This window comes from Rattus rattus, chromosome 18 (genome assembly GCF_011064425.1).
Source record: "Rattus rattus isolate New Zealand chromosome 18, Rrattus_CSIRO_v1, whole genome shotgun sequence".
Lineage (NCBI taxonomy): Eukaryota > Metazoa > Chordata > Mammalia > Rodentia > Muridae > Rattus > Rattus rattus.
The window spans coordinates 24,291,059-24,313,303 of record NC_046171.1 but is presented as its reverse complement, the minus strand read 5'-3'; the positions used below and the strand labels follow the sequence as shown (position 1 = coordinate 24,313,303).

Sequence of the window (22,245 nt, the reverse complement as noted above, 5' to 3'; positions counted from 1 at the left end):
GTTAATTGAGAGTCTTGCTGGATACAGTAACCTGGGCTGGCATTTGTGTTCTCTTAGAGTCTGTATGACATCTTTCCAGGATCTTCTGGGTTTCATAGTCTCTGGTGAGAAGTCTGGTGTAATTCTGATAGGTCTTTATATGTTACTTGACCTTTTTCCCTTAGTGCTTTTAGTATTCTTTGTTTTGTGTATTTGGTGTTTTGACTATTATGTGACAGGAGGATTTTCTTTTCTGGTCCAATCTATTTGGAGTTCTATAGGCTTCTTGTATGTTTACGGGCATCTCTTTCTTTATGTTAGGGAAGTTTTCTTCTATGATTTTGTTGAAGATATTTACTGGTCCTTTGAGTTGGGAGTCTTCACTCTCTTCTATACCTATTATCCTTAAGTTTGATCTTCTCATTGTGTCCTGGATTTCCTGTATGTTTTGGATCAGTATATTTTTCTATTTTACATTATCTTTGACAGTTGTGTCGATAATTTCTATGGAATCTTCTGCTCCTGAGATTCTCTCTTCTATCTCTTGTATTCTGTTGGTGATGCTTGTATCTACGGCTCCTTGTCTCCTCCTTTCATTTTCTATATCCAGTGTTATCTCCCTTTGTGCTTTCTTTATTGCTTCTATTTCCAATTTTTAATTCATTCACCTGTTTGATTGTGTTTTCCTGTAATTCTTTCAGGGATTTTTGCATTTCCTCTCTATAGGCTTCTGCTTGTTTATTTGTGTTTTCCTACTTTTCTCTAAGAGAGTTCTTTATGTCTTTCTTGAAGTCCTCCATCATCATGATCAAATGTGATTTTAAATCTAGATCTTGCTTTTCTGGTGTGTTTGGATATTCATTGTTTGCTTTGGTGGAAGAATTGGACTCCGATGGTGCCATATAGTCTTGGTTTCCATTGTTTTGATTCCTGTGCTTGCCTCTTGCCATCACATTGTCTCTGGTGTTACCTTGTTCTGCTATTTCTGACAGTGGCTAGACTGTCCTATAGGCCTGTGTGTCAGGAGTGCTGTAGACCTGTTTTCCTGTTCTCTTTAAGCCAGTTATGGGAACAGAGTGTTCTGCTTTCAGGCGTGTACTATCTACTGGTCTTCAAGTGTTCCTGTGGGCGCATGTCCTGAGTCTACAAGGCAAGTCACCTGGAGCAGAAAAGTTGGTCTTACCTCTGGTCTCAGGCCTGAAGTTGCTCCTCTGAGCCGGGTTTCAGCTGTCCGTGAGGGCAGCAACCAGAAGGGCCTGCCCCGCCTCTTCTCGGGTCCCTGTGCACAGGGACCCAGATGGCTCTAGGCGTTTTCCTCTAGAGTCAGAAATGTGGGCAGAGAGTAGTCTCCTCTGGCTTTCCAGGCATGTCTGCCCCTCTGAAGGTCTAGCTCTCCCTCCCACGGGATTTGGGTACAGGGAGCTGTTTGACCGGGTCCCTTTGGATCCAGGTGGTGTCTGGACCGCAGCCTTGAGTGCCCCTATCTTCCTGTTCCCAGAGGCCCTATACAGTTTCCTCTTGGGCCAGGGATGTGGGCAAGGGTGGGCAGTACTGGCGGTCTCTCCTGCCCTGCAGTCTCAGGAGTGCCCACCTGTCTGGGCAATGGGCTCTCTCTTCCCACGGGGTTTGGGAGCAGGGAGCTGTGGGCTGGGATCCAGATTTTGCATCTTTTTAATGCTGCATTTGTACTGCACCCACTATAGATAAGTGGACATACTCATATTAATCACTAGGTGGCAACAAAAAGCTGCAGTCTCCCTAGATGCTGAGCTTAAAAGAAGACAGCATTCTTGGAATTTACAACAGCCAAAGGAGTTCCACCAAGAATGATGTAGTTCACTTGTCTAGAAGCACTGTGCGTTATTCCATCCAGAACAATGTAGTTTTCCTATCTAGAACCATCGTGTGCTATTCTGTCCAGAAGTCACATTTGTGGACTTGTTACCTTCCAGATCACACAACCAGTTTTAACCCTGTCTGTTACCCAAGCCTGGCACTCTGCTCTTTCTTAATTGCATCTAATTTTTGGTATGCTGCATGTTGAGCCTAAAATTGTGTCTACATATTTGGGTTTTTTTTTTTTTGAGCTAGAAAACATATTTGTACTCTGCATTCAGAAGTCCTTTAATTAGTTGTGTGATTTCAAAATGTAAAAGTTTGTTTGTGCTTGCCTCTCAGTACAAATTAGATTCAAGAGAACAGCAAACCCAAATTGGTGTTTCTTTTTTCTTTCTTTTTTTAAAATTATTTTTATTTCTGTGTATGTGTGTGCACACGCACATATACACACATATGCACACACACACACACACACACACGCGCGCGCGCGCGCGCGCGCGCACATGCACACACATGCAAGTGCCAGAGAAGAGAAAAAGAAAGTGATATGGATCTCATAGAACTGGAATTGCATATGGTTCTAAACTACCAGGTGTGGGCACTGGCAATGGAATGCAGATCCTCTGGAAAGGCAGCAAGCGCTATTAAACGCTGAGCCCCCCCACACACACACCGCTGTTTCGAATTGTGATCATTAATTGAAATTTTTAAACAAAAACACAGCTGGGAATGAGTTACAGACTCAAGAAGAATAGCAAAGTGTAAGTAAGGTCTGTAAAATTTAGCTTTGCCAGCATAGAGGAGTCAGCATCAGCAATGGCTAAGCTTTGGGTTTATTTTTCTCCTGGGAAAAAGGTGATCTGAATCCTGATGGAGTAAGAGCTGACAAAGGAGACGTCAGAAAGTCTGTCTCTGCCAAGCCACAGAATTTGATGCGCCAGCCAAAAGAACTTGGCAGCAAAATATAAGGTAGGTGTTAGCACCTATAATTGATTTTAATTATATGTTTTATAATTACATAAATCCATTAAGCATAAAGGAGAGGAAGGCTATGTTCCTAATGAAGAAGAAATTTACCTAGCTAGCTGCAGAACAAAAGCATACACAAAGAGTGGGGAGAATCGATTTATTTTACTTGAAATAGATGATACACAATACAGTAAAATCCCAAGTATATATGCTATTCTTGATGCATTCATATAAATGCTAGGAATTCTTTGAAACCATGTAAATCAGGATCTCTCCATCTCCTTTAGCAGAAAGCCCTAATCGCAATTAACTGGCTCAGAAGGTAAGCTTTCTATGTCTGAGAAACTCTGTCTGAGTTTGATGAAGAGATGGCTTCAGAAGCCGGCAAAGGCTGTTTCCTATTGTTAAGTTCTAAGCAACCATTAATCTTGCTGGTGATGTGACACTATAACTTTATACATTCTTTGATTGTGCTGTTAATTGAAAACCTTATTGAAGAGTCTCTTTTGTGGTGAAGGTCTTGAAAACTAATGAACCAATTCTGAGTCTGATGAAGATGATTCATTTACTAGTAAGTCCAAGTCCAGAGGAAATCATAAAACTCTGGGATCGGTGGAGACAGAAAACTCTTTGAGACTAAAATGGACGAGATATTCCATATTTACTCCCTTTCTTATTTTACGGAACTGAGTGGCCTTGACAATGTTCATCCACTTTAGCTACCTTTTCAAATGTGCTTTTGTAACATTGTATCATCCCTAGTACACAGGTAATTGATAAGGTAGAGCTAGCTTTCCCTGGCACCTGAAAGAAGTCACTCTTAATATTCTTTCAAAAGCAGAATGCCTGGAGGGTGGGGGAGGGAGCAGAATGCCCGTTGATGTTTTGTGGAGAAAGCTAAAGATAAAATTCAATGAAGAGGCAACATAAGTCCACTATCATTCCAGAAAAAACCGTATACCAGTGGTTCCCAACCTGTGTATTACAACCCCTTAAGAGTTGAACGAAGCCCTGTTGTGGAGCACAGAAGGGAAGATTCAGAATAATTTATAAAACGTTGTCGCAAAGACACCCTACTGTGATCCTGAGAATAACCTAATGCTAATGATAATGTGATGATCCACCATCTTCCCTTCTCACGGGACACTACTCAGAACCTTCCTCACTGTTACCACTTCCTCACTGTGACCATTCCATTTTACCTTCCTTTCTAGTAAGCCACATACACAGAGGAGACGGTAATAAAAACGTATCATTTAAATGAAGACAAGAAGGAAACCAAACATTAGATGGAGGAATGATGGAGATGGAATTCAGACATGATTGAGCAAAGCGATGCTAGTTCACAGTCACCATATGAAAAGCATAGTGGTAAAGGTTTCCTGCCATCACATTTACTCTCAACAGCTCTCTGAGGTAGCTATTATGGGCATAGGACAAAACAGCACTCCAAATTATTGATGTTTGTACAGGTACTGAGCAGCACAGCTAAATTTCAATTCACTTAAAATTTCATGCCCATTCAAAATGGAACATTACAACACAACAGTCTTCATAAGCACATGATGGAACTGCATAAAGATGGGGGGGTCTCACTCTATATATTGATTTTGGAAATAGGATTTTGTATAGACTTCTGTCCATAAGCATCAGAAAGAAAAAAAAGAAAGAGATTATACTGGCATTCTAGTATCAGAAAGAAAAAAAAAACTTTGAAAGGTGCAACTCTCAAGGTTTCAATTCAATACCTTCTTGTCTGTCTTCCTCGTTTTCCTCAACCACCCTGTCTCCAAGGAAGCTATAGGGACCCTGTGAGGTGTCACCCACACATAGAAGATTGGGTACGGAAATTTCTCTCCAGTCCTGACACGAAGGGATGCGAATATGTTTGACGTCTTCACTCCCAGGAATGAAGCCAAACACTTTCTTGATTCTATGTCTGATAAGAAGTCGGGAATGCTCCTCGGCAGCTTGCTTGAAGAGCATTCTCTCATTGTGGAGGTGGTTGGCCCAGTAGTGATGCTGCAGAGAGGTGAGGGGAGAGCAACATCTCGCCAGACATTTAGAGACCAGGTGAGCAATGGTTGCCAAAACGACCAGAATCCAGCCCAGCATCTACACACAATCAGCAGGAATTAGTGGGTTTAAGCATTGATATGGCAAATATTCAAGAAATAGCTATGGTAAGAGGGAGCCTGGCAGACCTCAGAAGATGTGGGTAAAATCTTTGCTTCTGGTTTTTAATATATACTATAGGATGATGATCATTTGGTATGGAAATATCCATGATAGAAGGACAGGTCAAGCCATATCAGCATAGCCTTCATATTACAAAGGAATTTGACTTGTTAATGGTCAAATGGGTTCTAAGTACCATCCTTGAAGTGATAAATGCTACAAACCACCAATTAACCTTACATAAAATGTTTAAACCTTGTCCTTTGCTTATAACCCAATCTTGCTTCTTGATCATTAGGTATGGAGCCATGAGTTTGTTGGAGGCTTAATTAATATTTGATAATAATGGTGGTGAAGATGACGCTGTGGTGAACATTAATGGCAGCCTCCCAAGGTCTTCAGTGACCTGTACCAAGTACTCACAGACCTCACAGACATGTGTTCCTGCATCCCTCTTTTTTATCTCTTGAAACCAAAGAAGTCAGTAAGCAACTATAAGTTATAACTGTAGTTTCTTACAGTTTTCCTTTTTAGATAGTCTAAGACAGCTTTATTTGTGACTACTTAGTTCCAGCATTTTAAACACTGAATTTTTTGCTATAGACTCTTTTGTTCCCCTCTGTATCATTCTTTTAAAAGTATTTAACAACTAACTGGCAGGTAAATGAGGAAGGCAAGGAGTACTGAGGAAGATTGCTAATAGTACACAGTCACTGGTGGGCAGTGCAGAAGCCTACACAAGCTCCTCTTCCTGAGCTGGTTTTGTCATTAGTCATTACAAACGAACAAACAACAAAATGACCGCCCCCCCAAAAAAAACCAGTTATGACAAATATTATCTTAATGGAAATTTTCTGATTTTTCTTCAATTGGGTATTAGCGCAGCATTTCAGGATTCTGTGTCTCAAATTTACTTTTTCTAAATGAACAGTATCTAAATAACTGAAAGGTAAGAGACAAAAATCCACTGAAGCCATTGCAATCAGTGCTTTCACGTCTAGTACTTTGAAAATAAGTTTTAATTCATCCCTTGGAGAAATTCCTGGTTTTTTTTCTTGCCCAAATGTAAAATTGCACTACTGGAATTTATCTAAAAGTATTGCAGGCTCATGTCTTCCTCATGCACCATCTCTCTGACACCAATCTGTCCATTATGTTTAGAACCACCACTGGAGGTTTTAAAAACACAATTGAGCTTCTGTAATTTCAGAAAAACATTTTTAGTATAGAAGAACACAAATGTGCAGAAAAGTGAGATTTAATGGTACAGCACTATTCTAATAATATTTGTAATACTACCAAAATTCATTATTTCCAACAGAGACTAGGTACAGTCCTGAGCTTTTTAAATGTGATAGTTCATTTTCTCATCCACAACCATTTAAATGACAGATTCTATTATGATCTTCCTTTCACAGCTAGGAATGGGAAGCGTGGAGAAGTACAACTAAACAGCAACAACAACAACAACTAAACAACAACAACAAAACTAATTGGTTACTAAGGCAAAGTAACAGGAATGAAACATGTCTACTGACCTCCAACAACCTATCTATGCACATGCATCTGTCCAGTAGAATACATTTGGATGCATGGGATCTAACATGTCCTCTGAATTCAGGAACAGCAGACCTGCTCATAGAGACTGTAACAAGTTTGGAATAGTAGGACAATGGGAGGGAGGGTTGTGGGGGGAGTTCATGAACTCACCTGTGACTGATACCTGTGTAGAAGAGCCACTTCATCTCTTATTGGAATCACATCAGAGGGAGCTGACGTATAGCATGGAAATCCAGCTAGCATCTCTTCCCGTTTGCTAGGAGTGAAATTGGCAAACATCGGGTACTGGTCCACAGAGGCGAACTCACTTGCTGCACATTCATAGTAGGTACCTGTCAGCAGGGTCACTGTCAGCCATGTCAGCGGAGCGACCAGAGCCCTCCCAGTGATGTTGAAGAACATGAGGCAGGCCAGCCTCCTCTCCAAAGGGCTGCTTCTCCGATATGGAGGGGTACAGCTACAGCAGCAGTACTCGCTGGCAACTGCCCACATTTGACCTCGTAGAGCATAGCCAGCAATCAGAAGGATCAAGGCAGGAACCACAAGAAAAGCTGAACCGTAATAGAAATTTTTTCCAACTTGACACGGACAACTGAACGTGTAAGAGGAGAATAGTTGCTGCCCACAAACAGTCAAAATCGCTATCAAAGAATTGATGCACGGTTCACTTCTGAGCAGAGAAGATGGAATACAGTTCAGATCTGGGCTCATTGTGGAAGCTCTGACACAGCCAGCTGGTGGCCCTTTCTGATGGCTAGACTACCAGCTAGGACCATTTTATAGGATAGCACTGGTTTAACTGGTTGTGTCAAGTAACCCAGACATCCTTGTATGTTTAAAGGATTCTAAGACTCTTCTCATGTACTTTGTGAATCCTGAGCTAATAAATTCACACCAGATAGTAGCTGGGAGAGAGAGAGAAGGGATCTCAGTTTTGTTTGAAAAGAGAACTCGGAGTCTCATCAGGAATGACCACAGCACACTTGCCAGACAGAGTCCCTCCATCTTTCAGTGCACCACTTTGTACCACAGAAAATGTTAAGCATCAGACAGCATGGCCTAAGAAGCAAAGCAGAGACACTCTTATCTCAGTGACAGATTCTCCAGACAAAGCATTACAAAACACAGAGAAATGGTGAGTATCAAATATTAAAGGAATCCAAAATTTCTAGGGGGTCCCAAAAGCTAAAAAAAAAAAAAAAAAAAAAAACAGGAGGCCAGGAACAAGGGAGCTACCTCAAAAGAGAGATATGTGTCAGTAGAATATTGCTATATGCTGATATCAAAGTTAAATTGCAAACTTATTTTTAGTTATACGAAAATGTGACTTTTCAAACAGTTTTATAGCTTTGAATAAATGAAATGATCAAACGTTCATTTGAAATGCAGCTTAATTTGTATTTCTTTTCCATACGATTTATGTGTAAATGGGGGTTGACTGGATTTATAAATCTTCATTCTCAAAACCTCAGCTGGGTATGCTAAAATACATTGTTAGTGAACAGAGAGATTATACTGAGAAAATGCACCCTACACAGAAAGACAGACAACATAGTTCACAAAGCAACTGAGAACACAGAAGATAGATGAAGCCCGAAAGGAAAGAAAAAGAGCTAGGCAGAGAAGCAATACTTAAAAAAAAAAAACAGCTTTCACATAGAAGAAGTTTGCTGCTTTGAGCAGTATAAGAAGAAAGCCATATCTGGACTCATTGAAGTAAAAACAGAGATAGTCTTAGAAGGTGCAAGACAGAAAAGATAGATATTGCACCACAAAATGACCATAGACCTAGGGCAGCATTCCTTCCAGTGACAACAGAAAACAGAAGACACTACATCAGCAGGGGATTCAATAGCAGTAAGGCATCGTTCAAGACAGAGCAGAATAAAAACAGATAAAGAGCACGTGCTCATTGAGAGGACTACAAAAGGATGCATTTCAGCAAGAGGACAGACCTCAGAGCAATGGTGAGCTCAAAACACCTAACAATTCTCCTTGGTAGGTGTAGAGATTATTACTTTTATTTCAAAAACATAGAACTAGATATTATTATAATATATAATATATCTATCCATATATAAATATGCTTATATACATTATATGTATATATAATATATAATGTTACAACAATCTATAACAATATATTATTATAACACAAGTTCACTAAATATCTACCAAGAATACTGAAAATATTAACTGACCAGACATTGCTGAGGATGTAGAACAGCTGGAGCTCTCATACACTGTTGACAGGAATATCTAGTCTATTTGGAAAATTGTGTTTTTCTTAACAGTTTATCTATCCCCACCATATAATGTTCGTATCTCCTAGTTATTTGTTAATAAAGGAAAGGATATATTTATGTAAATACTTATACTTGAATATCCATAAAAATTTCCTTCATAAAAACTGTAAACTAAAAAAGTTCCAATTGTCCACTACCGCATGTGTGTGTGTGTGTGTGTGTAAGTAATTTTCTAGATGAAAAACTGAAAAATAACTGTGTATTATGTTCTTTATATAAAACTCTAGAAAATATAGCCAGGTATGAGGCACAAGCCTTTAATCCAAGTACATAGGAGGCAAATACAGAGGCAAGTGGATCTCTATAAGTTCACTGGTTTACATAGTGACTTTCAGGGCAGCAAGGACTACATAGACAGACCCTATCTCAAAACAACAAACTCTAGAAAATATAAATAGATCAGTGCTTTCTGAGAAAAACAGGAAAAGAGGGATAAGAAGAAGGTTGTAAAGAAAGAAAGGAGAAGACCTTTGAGAGGCAGACTCTTCTGCCCAGTGTTTGGAGTTGTGGAGGAGATGCCAGTGCTATCAAAAGATTTATTCTTTTTTTCCAAGGACACCAGGTCAGCGAATGCCAAGCAAGGTCACACCAGGAGGCTTCAAACTGGGTCAGAAGGTGGGAGAAGGAAGAGAAAGCCTAGACCAGAACCTTTACTGGGGTATCTGTGGGAAAGATAAGGCAGATCAGGGGAACACTGAAGCTTGGCTTTTAAATAAATATAGTGGACTTTGTGGAGATTATCCCTATATATCTGCAATCTGGGAATGGTTGGTTTAGGGCAGAAAAGTATTAATTCAGTATGTGAGCATTAGATAAGGTGATGGCTCTGGCATTTGACTCTGGCTTATAGGGGAAATACAAATAGCTTATTATTTGGCTCCCTAATTAATGGATACCAAGTAGATAAACATAGAACAGGGAGATAACAGTGTTAATTACATTGATTAAAAACTCGATCTATATACTTATCAAATGGTGTATCAAATATGTCTCAGTAAACCATAAACATTTTAAGTATGATCACTAAAACTAGGTATTCTATTTATAGATCATTTAAACACAGAGGGAATGAAAAAAGAATCTTTATAGGAAAGGAGAGAGTAAATAAAGACAAGAGGATAATAAGAAGAAAAGACAAAACTACAATATAAAGTGAGATCAGACACATCGACGAAGATGATAAAAAAATTTAAAGAACTAACAGTGACTTAATGCTTACTGTCTGCTAGGCACAGTGTTAAGAACACTGAATTTCCTGAGTAATCCAATCTTCAGGTATGGTAAGTTTAGGGAGCTTGCCTAGCACCCCACGCAAATGAATGGGGGAGTTAAAATTAGGACCCAGGTAGACTGACACACATCTTTAACCACCATACCAGAGCTGGTTTAAACCAGCCTGTGTACTGTTTTCAAAACAGCTGTGCTGCCTACAAGTGACCTTCCCCAAACTATAGTGCACACAAAGCTTGAAAACAAAGATATGGAAGCATGGATCACTGTTAAGAATAATATTAGGAGAGACCGACTACAGGTCATTTAAAGGACTATCTGCACACTCCATCAAAGAAAAACACTGCATTAAGAAGATATGGGCAGATGTCCATGATGGCATAACTTTAAAATATGTAAGTGGAAGAACCAGCCAAATGAAAAGAAAGAATTATTTCCCAGGGAGATTTTAATGTAACAGTAACAAGTGATCAAATAAGCAATAGTAGTTAAATGATAAAAAGAATAAATTTAGCAAGTCTTCGCTAAGTCAGATCACTAAAGATACATGACATTCTATAACCTTAAAAATAGAAGATAAATATTTTATAAATCCCACAAATAATTTCCCTCTGAAATTGGTTGATGGTCACCAAGATCATCCCCAGAGAATCACCAAGGAAATCTCAGTATCAATATACAATAACAAAGAAATTGATTCAGAAACCAAGGCTTGGTGTACTGCAGAGGTGGGGTTAGTAATGTATGGCATGGGGGCCAAATTGGCCACTGCTCATTTTGCCTGACTTTTGAGTTAAGAATGACTTTTGCATTTTAAAATGGTTTTAAAAAACCAATAATATGTGACATGAAAAATAAATGAAATTCAAATGTTAGTGCTTATTACTAAAGTTTTGTTGGAAAAGTCATATTGACTACTTATTGGAATTGGCTGCTTTTCTATTGACAGAGAGGAATTATCATGACAGAATCTGTCAGGCAAAACCTAACTAACCTAGTACGTGGTTCATTCCAGAAAGATTTGCTTGACTGATGTTAATCTGTATAAATAAATTGTCTACAGTGACAGGTATTGCTGTGGATAAACCTCAACAAACTCTGACAGAAAAGTACTGGCTGTGAGGTGCATGCTATATGATACCACTATAAAGTAAAGTCACATGTACTATTTCATATTATGCATGGATGGGAACATATGTGGAACTTTGAAGCATGCTTAGGAATGATAAAATACCAAGGTCCACAGAGCAATGACCACTAAGTAGGGAAAAAAGATAGGGTTTAAGAAAGTTTTGAATATTTTAGCTGGTTTAGACTTGCTTTATGGCTTAAAGCAAAGTCCAGAGCATATATACCAAAGCTTGGTAGCACATACCACATCCTTCTTTGTTTATTAGCTCATTCATTATAGTATAGGGGAAGAAAATTATAGAGCATCCCTTGTGGAAGCTGCATAGGACACAGAAGAGCACTGTTTGAACCCTACTACAGAAGGACTTCATTAATGCATATCTGTAAGGATGTGGTTTGCAGGTTCCTTTTTGGCATTTCCATGTGCACTGGATTTGGGTTAACCTGCCCCTTACCCCTCCCACACCTACACTTAATCTTTTGTACCCTCCATATTTTTCCTTTCACTTTAATATTATGCGTGTTCTGTTACCCCAACTATGCCTCTCCTAGGCGTCTCTGGTGAGCACACAACCCTTTCTCTCATAAATACACATTTATCAAAATTCAGAGTTAAAACCCACATAGAAAAGAAACATGATTGACTTTCTAAACCTGTGTCCTCACTTAATGTAACATGTTCCAGTCACATGCATTCTCCTATAAGTTTCTTAACTTTGGTTTTCTGTATTGTTTACTTTGATAAAAATGAATCTCAAAGTGTACAGGTGTCACCTGTTCAACTTCTGCTATAGATCTGAACTGTGGGCCGCCACCCAGATGGACCCAACTGAGTGCTACAAAAGGTTAGCTCTGAGTATCACAGGAGGAAAATACACAAAGTGTGAATGCCAGAAGGAATTTCTGGGATCCTTCCAGTCTCTGCCTGCCACCCTATGCCACAGCTCTCTGTATCCAAACTCCAAGGAAAAAGAGCTGGTCTCTCAGAAGTGTTGACACACCTGAGAGCACAGGTGAGACCACCATTTATTCTCACATTCCTGGCCCAAGAAGAACCTGTCCAGAGCCCAAAGGTCACAGGAACTGAGAAGCAGTCTAGGACAGGATGTTTCTGGTTTCTGCCTGTGCCTGGAGCTGACCCTGTGCCACAGTTCTCTGTACCCACATGCCACTGGAAGAAAGTTGGTCTCCCAGGAGTGATGACACACCTGAGAGCACAGCTGAGACCACCACTTCTGCTCCTACGGACCCATCTGGAATCCTCAGGACGCAGAAACTGAGGAGCAGTCTGGGACAGGATCCTTCCAGTTTCTGTCTGCAACCTGAGCTGACCCTGTGCCACAGCTCTCAGTACCCAGATACTGCAGGGAGAGAGCTGGTCTCCCACTAGTGCTAACATAGAGGCTCACAGTAGGATCGAGCCACTGTCAAAGACAGCAAGAGCAGCTAATACCAGAGATAAGAAAATGGCAAGAGGCAAGAGCAAGAACCTAAGCAACAGAAACCAAGTCATTTTGACATCATCAGAACCCAGTTCCCTCACCACAGCAAGCCCAAGAAACCCCCAAACCCCGGAGAAACAAGACTTTGATTTAAAATCACAACTCATGAAGATGTTAAAGGACTTTAAGAAGGACAAGAACAACTCCCTTAAGGAAATACAGGACAATGCAGGTAAACAGGTAGAAGCCCTTAAAGAGGAAACAGAAAAATCAACCAAATATGTGAAGGAATTGAACAAACCATCCAGGATCTAAAAAGTGGAAATAGAAATAATAAAGAAATCACAAAGGGAGACAACCCTGGAGAAAGAAAACCTAAGAAACAGATCAGGAGTCATAGACACAGACATTACCAAAAGAATACAAGAGACAGAAGAGAGAATATCAGGGGCAGAAGATACCATAGAAAACATTGACACAACAGTCAAAGAAAGTGCAAAATGCAAAATGCAAAAAGCTCTTAACCCAAAACAGCCAGGAATTCTAGGACACAATGAGAAGATCAAACCTAAGGATAAATAGGTATAGAGAATGGTGAAGATTCCCAACTTGAAAGGCCATTAAATATCTTCAAAAATTATAGAAGAAAACTTCCCTTATCTAAGAAAGAGATGCCCATAAAGCATGAAAGAAGACTACAGAACTCCAAATAGATTGGGCCAGAAAAGAAATTCATTCCGTCACATAATAGTCAAAACACCAAATGCACAAAACAAAGAAAGAATATTAAAAGCAGTAAGGGGAAAAAGTCAAGTAACATATAAACCAGACCTATCAGAATCACACCAGAATTCACAACAGAGACTATGAAAACTAGAAGATCCTGAGCAGATGTCATACAGGCCCTAAGAGAACACAAATGTTAGCCCAGGCTACTATATTGAGCAAAACTCTCAATTACCATAAGTAGAGAAAACCAAGATATTCCATGACAAAATCAAATTTACACAATATCTTTCCACAAATCCAACCCTACAAAGGATAATAGATAGAAACCTCCAACACAGGAAGGGAAGCTATACCCTAGAAAAAGCAAGAAATTAACCTTCTTTCAACTAATCCACAAGAAGATAGCCACACAAACATAATTCAACCTCTAACAACAAAAACAACAGGAAACAATAATCATTGGTCCCTAATATCTCTTAAGATCAATGGACTCAATTCCCCAATAAAAAGATATAGACTAACAGACTGGATACCTAAAGAGGACCCAGCATTTTGCTGCATACAGGAAACACACCTCAGTGACAAAAACAAACACTACCTCAGAGTAAAATGCTGGAAAACAATGTTCCAAGCAAATGGTCCCAAGAAACAAGTTGGAGAAGCCATTCTAATGTCAAATAAAATCTACTTTCAACCAAAAGTTATCAAAAAAGATAAGGAATGACACTTAATATTCATCAAAGGAATAATCCACCCAGATAAACTCTGAATTGTGAATATCTATGCTCCACATGCAAGGGCACCTACATTCATAGAGAAACCTTACTAAAGCTCAAAGCAGACACTGTATCTCAAACATTAATAGTGGGAGACCCCACTATACCCCACTATCATCAATGGACAGATCATGGAAACAGAAACTAAATAGAGACACAGTGAAATTAACAGAAGTTACAAACCAAATAGATTTAACAGATATCTATAGAACATTTCCTCCTAAAACAAAAGAATATACCTTCTCTTCAGCACCTCATGGTACCTTCTCCAGAACTAACCATATAATCAGTCACAAAACAGGCCTCAATAGATCAAGAAGATTGAAATAATCTCAAGCATCCTATCAGATCACCATGGACTAAGACTAGTCTTCAACAACAACAAAAACAACAGAAAGCCCACTTATACATAGAAGTTAAACAACGCTCTACTCGATGATAACTTGGTCAAGGAAGAAATAAAGAAAGAAATTACTTTTTAGAATTTAATTGGGGTTGGGGATTTAGCTCAGTGATAGAGCGCTTGCCTAGGAAGCGCAAGGCCCTGGGTTCGGTCCCCAGCTCCGGGGGGGGGGGAAGAATTTAATGAAAATGAAGGCACAACATACCCAAACTTATGGGACACAATGAAAGCAGTGCTAAGAGGGAAAATCATAGCTCTGAGTGCCTCCAAAAAGAAACTGGAGAAAGCATATACTAGCCGCTTGACAGCACACCTAAAATCTCTAGAACAAAAAGGAGCAAATACATCCAGGAGGAATAGAAGGCAGGAAATAATAAAACTCACAGTTAAAATCAACCAAGTAGAAACAAAAAGGTCTATACAAAGAATCAACAGAACCAAAAGCTGGATCTTTGAGAAAAATCAACAAGATAGATAAACACTTAGCCAGACTAACCAGAGGGCACAGAGAGTGTATCCAAATTAACAAAATCAGAAATGAAAAGGGAGACATAAAATCAGAAACTGAAGAAATTCAAAGAATCATGAGATCCTACTACCAAAGCCTATACTCAACAAAACTGGAAAATCTGGATGAAATTACCAATTTTATAGATACCAAGTACTAAAGTTAACTCAGGATCAGATAAACCATTTAAACAGTCCCATAACTCATAAAGAAATAGAGGCAGTCATTGAAAGTCTCCCAACCAAAAAAATCCCACAACCAGATAGGTTTAGTAGAATTCTATCAGACCTCCATAGAAGACCAAATACCAATACTGTCCAAACTATTGCACAAAATAGAAAGAGAAGGAACACTACCCAATTCCTTCTATGAAGCCACAACTTCGCTTATACCTAAATCACACAAAGACCCAATAAAGAGAACTTCAGACCAATTTCCTTTATGAATATCAATGCACAATCACTCAATAAAATTCTCACAAACCAAATACAAGAACACATCGAAATGATCATCCACCATGATGAAGTAGGCATCTCAGGGTCACAAGAATGGTTCAATATTCAGAAATCCATCAATGAAATCCATTAAATAAACAAACTCAAAGAAAAAACACATGATCATCATATTAATGCTCAGAAAGCATTTGACAAAATTCAACACCCCTTCATGTTAAAAGTCTTGGAAAGATCAGGAATTCAAGACTCATACATAAACATATTAAAAGCAATATACAACAAACCAGTAGCCAACATTAAACTAAATAGAACCTTGAGGAAATCCCACTAAAATCAGGGACTAGACAAGGCTGCCCACTCTCTCCCTACCTATTCCATATAATACTTGAAGTTCTTACCAGAACAATCAGACAACAAATGTAGGTCAAATAAGTACTAATTAGAAAGGAAGAAGTCAAAATATCACTATTTGCAGATGATATGATAGTATACTTAAGTGACCCCAAAAATTCCACCAGAGAACTCCTGAACTTGATAAACAATTCAGCAAATTGTCTGGATATAAAATTAACTCAAACACATCCGCAGCCTTCCTATACTCAAATGATAAATAGGCTGAGAAAGAAATTAGGGAAATAACACTCTTCACAATAGTCACATATCATATAAAATACCTTGGTGTGACTCTAACCAAGTAAGTGAAAGATCTGTATGACAAGAACTTCAAGTCTCTGGAGAAAGAAATTGAGGAAGATCTCAGAAGATGGAAAGATCTCCCATGCTCATGGATTGGCAGGATTAATATAGTAAAAATAGCCATTTTGCCAAAAGCAATCTACAGATTCACTGCAATCCCCATCAAAATTCCAACTCAATTCTTCATAGAGTTAGAAAGAGCAATTTGCAAATTCATTTGGAATAACAAAAAAAAAAAAAAAACCACAATAGTGAAAACTATCTCAACAGTAAAAGAACTTCTGGGTGAATCACCATCCTTGACCTCAAGCTGTATTACAGAGCAATAGTGTTAAACACTGTATGGTATTGGTACAGAAACAGGCAGGTAGATCCATAAAATAGAATGAAGACCCAGAAATGAACACATACACCTAGAGTCACTTGATCTTTGACAAAGGAGCTATAACCATCCAGTGGATAAAAAGCATTTTCAACAAATGGTGCTGGTTCTACCCAGCTTAATGATTCTTACTAAAAGTAGAAACACAACACTTGGGCATTATTTTGTCACAATTCTCTTCCCTACTCTAGTGCCAGGGCAAATGTTAATCATTTGCCTTCCTAAGCATCAAACTATGCTCTCTGTTTGTGAGAAGAATTTTTTTACACACGAAGAGGGGTTCTGGAAAACAAAAGGTTAGCATGTAGAAGAATGCAAATTGATCCATTTTTATCACGCTGTGCAAAGCTCAAGTCTAAGTGAATCAAGGACCTCCACATAAAGCCAGATATGCTCAAACTAAAAGAAGAAAAAGTGAGGAAGAGCCTCAAACACATGGGTACAGGGGACATTTTCCTGAACAGAACCCCCATGGGTTATGCTCTAAAATCAAGATTCAACAGATAGGACCTCATAAAATTGCAAAGCTTCTGTAAGACAAAGGACACTGTCATTAGGACAAAATGGCAACCAACAGACTGGGAAAAGATCTTTACCAATCCTATATCCAATAGGAGGCTAATATCCAATATATACAAAGAACTCAAGAAGTTAGACTACAGAGAACCAAATAACCCTATTAAAAATGGGATACAGAGCTAAACAAAGAATTCTCAGCTGAGGAATATGGAATGGCAGAGAAGTACCTAAAGAAATGTTCAACATCCTTAGTCATCAGGGAAATGCAAATCAAAATAACCCTGAGATTCCACCTCACACCAGTCAAATGGCTAAGATCAAAAACTCAGGTGACATCAGACGCTGGCAAGGATATGGAGAAAGAGGAATGCTCCTCCACTGTTGGTTGGATTGCAAGCTGGTACAACCACTCTGGAAATCTGTCTGGAGGTTCCTCAGAGAATTGGGCATAGGACCTGAGGACCCAGCTATACCACTCCTGGACATAAACCCCCAAAAAGCTACAATATATAATAAGGACATGCTCTACTATGTTCATAGCAGCCTTATTTATAATAGCTAGAAGCTGGAAAAAACCCAGATGTCCCTCAACAGAGGTGTGGATACAGAAAATGTGGTGCATTTACATAATGGAGTACCTACTCAGCTATCAAAAACAATGACTTCATGAAATTCATAGGCAAATGGGTGGAACTAGAAAATATCATCCTGAGTGAGGTAACCCAATCACAAAAAACACACATGGCATGCATCACTGATAAATGGATATTAGCCCAAAAGCTCGAATTACCCAAGATACAATCCACAGACCACATGAAGCTCAAGAAGAAGGATGACCAAAGAGCAGATGCTTTAGTCCTTCTTAACAGGAGAAACAAAAATATTCACAGGAGGAAATACAAAGACAAAGTTTGGAACAGAGACTGAAGGAAAGGCTATCCAGAGACTGCCCCACCTAGGGATCCAGCCCATGTACATACAGCCACCAAACCCAGACAGTATTGCTGATGTCAAGAATTGCAAGGTAACAGGAGCCTGATATAGCCATCTCCTGAGAGATTCTGCCAGGGCAGGACAAATACAGAGGTGGATGCTCGCAGCCAACCATTGAACTGAGAATGGGGTCCCCATTGGAGGAGTTAGAGAAAAGATTTAAGGACCTAGAGGGGTTTGCAACTTCCCAAGAACAACAATACCAACCAACCAGAGCTCCCAGTGACTAAACCACCATCCAAAGAGTACACATGGACAGACCTATGGCTCCAGCTGCATATGTAGTAGAGAATGGCCTTGTTTGGCACCAATGGGAGAAGAAGCCCTTGGTCTTACAAAGGCTCAATGTCCCAATATAGGGGAATGTCAGTGTGGGGAGGCAGGAAAGGGTGGGTGGGGGAGCACCCTCATAGAAGAAAGGGGGATGGGATAGGGGTTTATGGATGGAAATTTGAAATGCAAATTTTAAAAATCCCACAAAAAATAAGGAATTTCTGTAGTCATTACTTTGAGAAGAAGGAGGAGGAGGGGGAGGAAGAAGAAGGGGAGGGGGAGGGGGAGAGGGAGGAGGGGGAGGAGGAGGAGAAACAGGTCCCTGTATAAGTTCTTAGGTTCCTGGGAGTAACTCTGTTAGGATCTTCTCAAGTCTTTACTCAATTGCCCAGCTGTCTCCCAAAGGACCTGGGTAGAGATGTCATCTAAGACACTTGTGATGACTGACAGCTGGGTAATCAAAGGATACTCCTTTCTCTTAATCCCAGCTCCAAATTCTATTCTACCCAGCTTAATGATTCTTACTAAAAGTAGAAACACAACACTTGGGCATTATTTTGTCACAATTCTCTTCCCTACTCTAGTGCCAGGGCAAATGTTAATCATTTGCCTTCCTAAGCATCAAACTATGCTCTCTGTTTGTGAGAAGAATTTTTTTACACACGAAGAGGGGTTCTGGAAAACAAAAGGTACACATAGATGTTAAGAAGTGTTGAAAGAGGCTGTTTTACAGTCCAAAAAAATAGCAAACTAGTGTCCAAATGACAGTGACTACAGCTGTTTGTCTAAAATGTATATTGTGCACCTCAGGTCCTGGGTCCCATCAGGTGGACTGTTGTCCAGCAAAGAGCCTTGTTAGTGTGGAAGAAAGATGCACCATCATTTTCTTTTTGTCTCTTTCTTTTTTCCTTTCTTTTCTCTCTCTTTTTCTTCCTTTCTCCTCTCTTCTCTTTCTTTCTTTCTTTTGATTTATTGACATAAGGTTTCTTTATGTATCTTTGGCTATCCTGGAACTCACTCTGTAGACCAGACTGACCAGGAACTCACAAAGATCTGCCTGCCTCTGCCCCCTGAATACTGGGATTAAAGGCTAGGCTGAACCTTTTGAAGGTACCCATGTGTGGACCCTGACAGAAAACTTGGTAAGGTTGAATGGATTCAGAAACCCTGGTACCCTCATACCTGAGGATAGTAGATGTTTCATCTACTTCTAACCAGGTTTCTATCCTGGAACACATGACAGGACATCCCATGGAGTGGACTGTGAGAATCAGTCATGTAGGGGCAGCACCCAAAACCCTTCCACATGCAAATGAGGCATCCCTAACATCTCAGGCTAAGACTATAGAGAGCATCTTCTTTTAGACCCCAACCTGCCCCAAAATGTATATAAGATCATGTCCACAAAACATAAAGCACAAGAGTTAGTTCATCAAAGATCATCTGAGAGCATCTGTCATAAAGAGCTACAACACTTTTGGGAGGAACAGATCTCTCTCAAAGCTTTTGCTGCTGGAAGCTGCTCAAACCTACCTTGGTCACTTCCTGCTCAAAAGCACCAACCTTGGCTTCTAGCCACTGACTCAAAGTCTCCAGAGCAGAGGCAGTTGTGGAAGAGACCCGGCATCTCCCCTAGATCTGACTCCCCCTCCCTGCTCAAACTGGCCTGCTAACTAGTGTCAAGCTGCTCCAGATCAGCAGTGGCTGCAGAAGACTAACTCCCCCATCCTCTTCGAAGAATACAACTCTTTGGATGCTCAGGCCAGACCAGAGCCTCACAGACCTCCACAGATAGTGTCTGGTACACCAGTCCAACACACATGATACCTTTGAAGCTCTGTTGTGGCTTTGACATGACCACAACATAGCCATGGTTTTGTATTGTTTTTTACTACAATGCTACCTTCTCCTCTATGAGCACATAGACTTTTCCTGTTCCACTCAGGATCTCTTACCTTGAATCTCAAATTTCCGCCAAATTGGCAACATGCTATCAACTACACATTTATATTTGTTTAGAATCTACTTCTACATTTTATCAACTACATTAGAATGTCTACAATAGATAAAAGGTGGGTGGTTTGGAATCTGCAAATGTAGCTCTGTTTCCTACTATCCAGATGAGCTTGAAAAGCTTTTTTAGTCTTTTTAGTCTATATACCTATCCTGTAAAATGGCAATGGTTACTGCACTGATTACTTCAATGACTTAGTTGAATTAGAATACTATCAATGGGCTGGAGAGATGGCTCAGCGGTTAAGAGCACTGACTGCTCATCCAGAGGTCCTGAGTTCAAATCCCAGCAACCACATGGTGGCTCACAACCATCTGTAATGAGATCTGATGCCCTCTTCTGGTGTGTCTGAAGATAGCTACAGTGTACTTATATATAATAAATAAATTTAAAAAAAAGAATACTATCGATGGTGAAAATCATACTGTAAGCTGTGAAATTGTAAATATAAGTTATTAGTCTCCCCCCAAAAATGCTGTCAGTTTTCCAGATGGTTTCCTAGAACATAAACAAGTATGGAAATACTTCACATAGTATAAAATTTGATCCCATATACCCATCTGTAAGAACAACCTGCAGTAATTAGTCTTATGTAGTGCATTACAATGTGTTTTATAGTCTATGTCATCTCTTTGATAGTCAAATTATTCTGTGAGGTATATATTACTACTGCCATTTCACAGATGTGGAAACTGAGCCACAGAGCAATAAAGTGGCTTGCCCATGGCCACACAGCCAGCAATCAGGAGAACTTTAACTGAATTGGAGCCTTGTCCACCATTCAAGACTCTTTCAACTGTGCCACATTCTTCTTCAAAGGGCTTGCCAGTCTTCACTTTGTAGAAAGAGTGTTCCAGAACCAATAGGGCTAATTGTCTCCAGATGTAAGCAGAGGAAAACTGCCTTCTCAACTAAATCTTCTATTTCTATGTCTGGTACAGCTTTGAAATCCCACACCCTGCATTTGTCACAATGTGATTTCTTATTTAAACTTTAAATATCTGTACTTTTGCATAAGTAAAGAGAGCATCCAATAGCTTAGAAACTATCAAAAGGGCTAAGGGCTTACACTCTGCCAGAATCATCATACATTATTAAACTGCACAACTCCCATTCCGCGCAACAGCTCTGTAAGAAAATATCTGCTTTATAAGTCATTAAAATTGCTGATGGCTGTTATGAAAATTTCTCTTTTAAAAACAAAATTCTAAATATATTTGAATATTGGAACACACAGGATGGGGGCAGGCACTGTTCTGGGGACAATGTGAAACTCATTTGTTGATCAGGTTTAAACTCAGGATTTAGTGCCCAAGATTGCTGATCCCGTCTCTCTGATTCATAGAACAAATCAATACAGAAGTGAATAATGCTAACATTTAAATCTGTCTTGGATTGTGAAGGTTTCTGTTCCTGATTTTAAAACAATGCCTTGGCACCAGAACAAAACACCACTCATCAACTCCCTGGGGCTAAAGAATTTTTAGTGTTTGGGTGCTTTGGGTTGAACTTCACACACACTGAGTTTTTATGGGCCTGGATTACAAGAGAGGCTGTTCCTGGATCAGCAGCAGGTTACAGAGGTATACAACAGTGCCATTGTTCATAGTTTTCTCTCTCTTCCATTCAGCAAAGAGCAAAGGTAGCAGAGCACACTCCTGCATCAAAGCAAGGAAGAACTCACTAAGACAAAGACCGGAGAGGACTACTGATGTGCATCTAAGTCACAGATGGAAGGAAAGCACTGAAGATCTCCCCACCCACCAGGAGAGATGTCTCGTCCTGCACACAAAAGGCCAGAATATCACAAAATAGTAAGACTTCTCGTTAAAGAGCCTTGCTTCTCTCTCCCAGCAAATGTTT

General features: G+C 39.6%; 3 protein-coding genes and 1 long non-coding RNA gene across 6 annotated transcripts in view; 2 read left to right on the top strand and 2 right to left on the bottom strand.

The window, feature by feature from the left end:
• LOC116886911 overlaps positions 1-6,437 on the top strand; it is a 28,416-nt gene extending 21,979 nt beyond the window's left edge. The window contains exons 2-4 of the long non-coding RNA XR_004386194.1: positions 2,674-2,787; positions 4,582-4,860; positions 6,384-6,437. This is a non-coding gene — a long non-coding RNA (uncharacterized LOC116886911). The remainder of the gene's footprint in view (positions 1-2,673; positions 2,788-4,581; positions 4,861-6,383) is intronic.
• Positions 1-22,245, bottom strand: part of P4ha1 (prolyl 4-hydroxylase subunit alpha 1) — a 1,160,453-nt gene that overhangs the window by 915,347 nt on the left and 222,861 nt on the right. The window lies entirely within an intron of this gene.
• Calhm4 (calcium homeostasis modulator family member 4) lies at positions 4,516-7,236 on the bottom strand. Its single transcript, XM_032888376.1, has 2 exons — positions 6,676-7,236; positions 4,516-4,902 (listed from the first exon to the last, which is right to left on the bottom strand). The coding sequence occupies exons 1-2, from the start codon at positions 7,234-7,236 to the stop codon at positions 4,516-4,518; spliced, it is 948 nt and encodes a 315-aa protein (XP_032744267.1).
• Positions 6,635-22,245, top strand: part of LOC116886907 (trafficking protein particle complex subunit 3-like protein) — a 32,388-nt gene continuing 16,777 nt past the window's right edge. The window contains exons 1-2 of the mRNA XM_032888372.1: positions 6,635-7,660; positions 22,013-22,196. Coding sequence (XP_032744263.1) covers positions 22,155-22,196 — 42 coding nt within the window. The 5' untranslated portion in view covers positions 6,635-7,660; positions 22,013-22,154. The remainder of the gene's footprint in view (positions 7,661-22,012; positions 22,197-22,245) is intronic.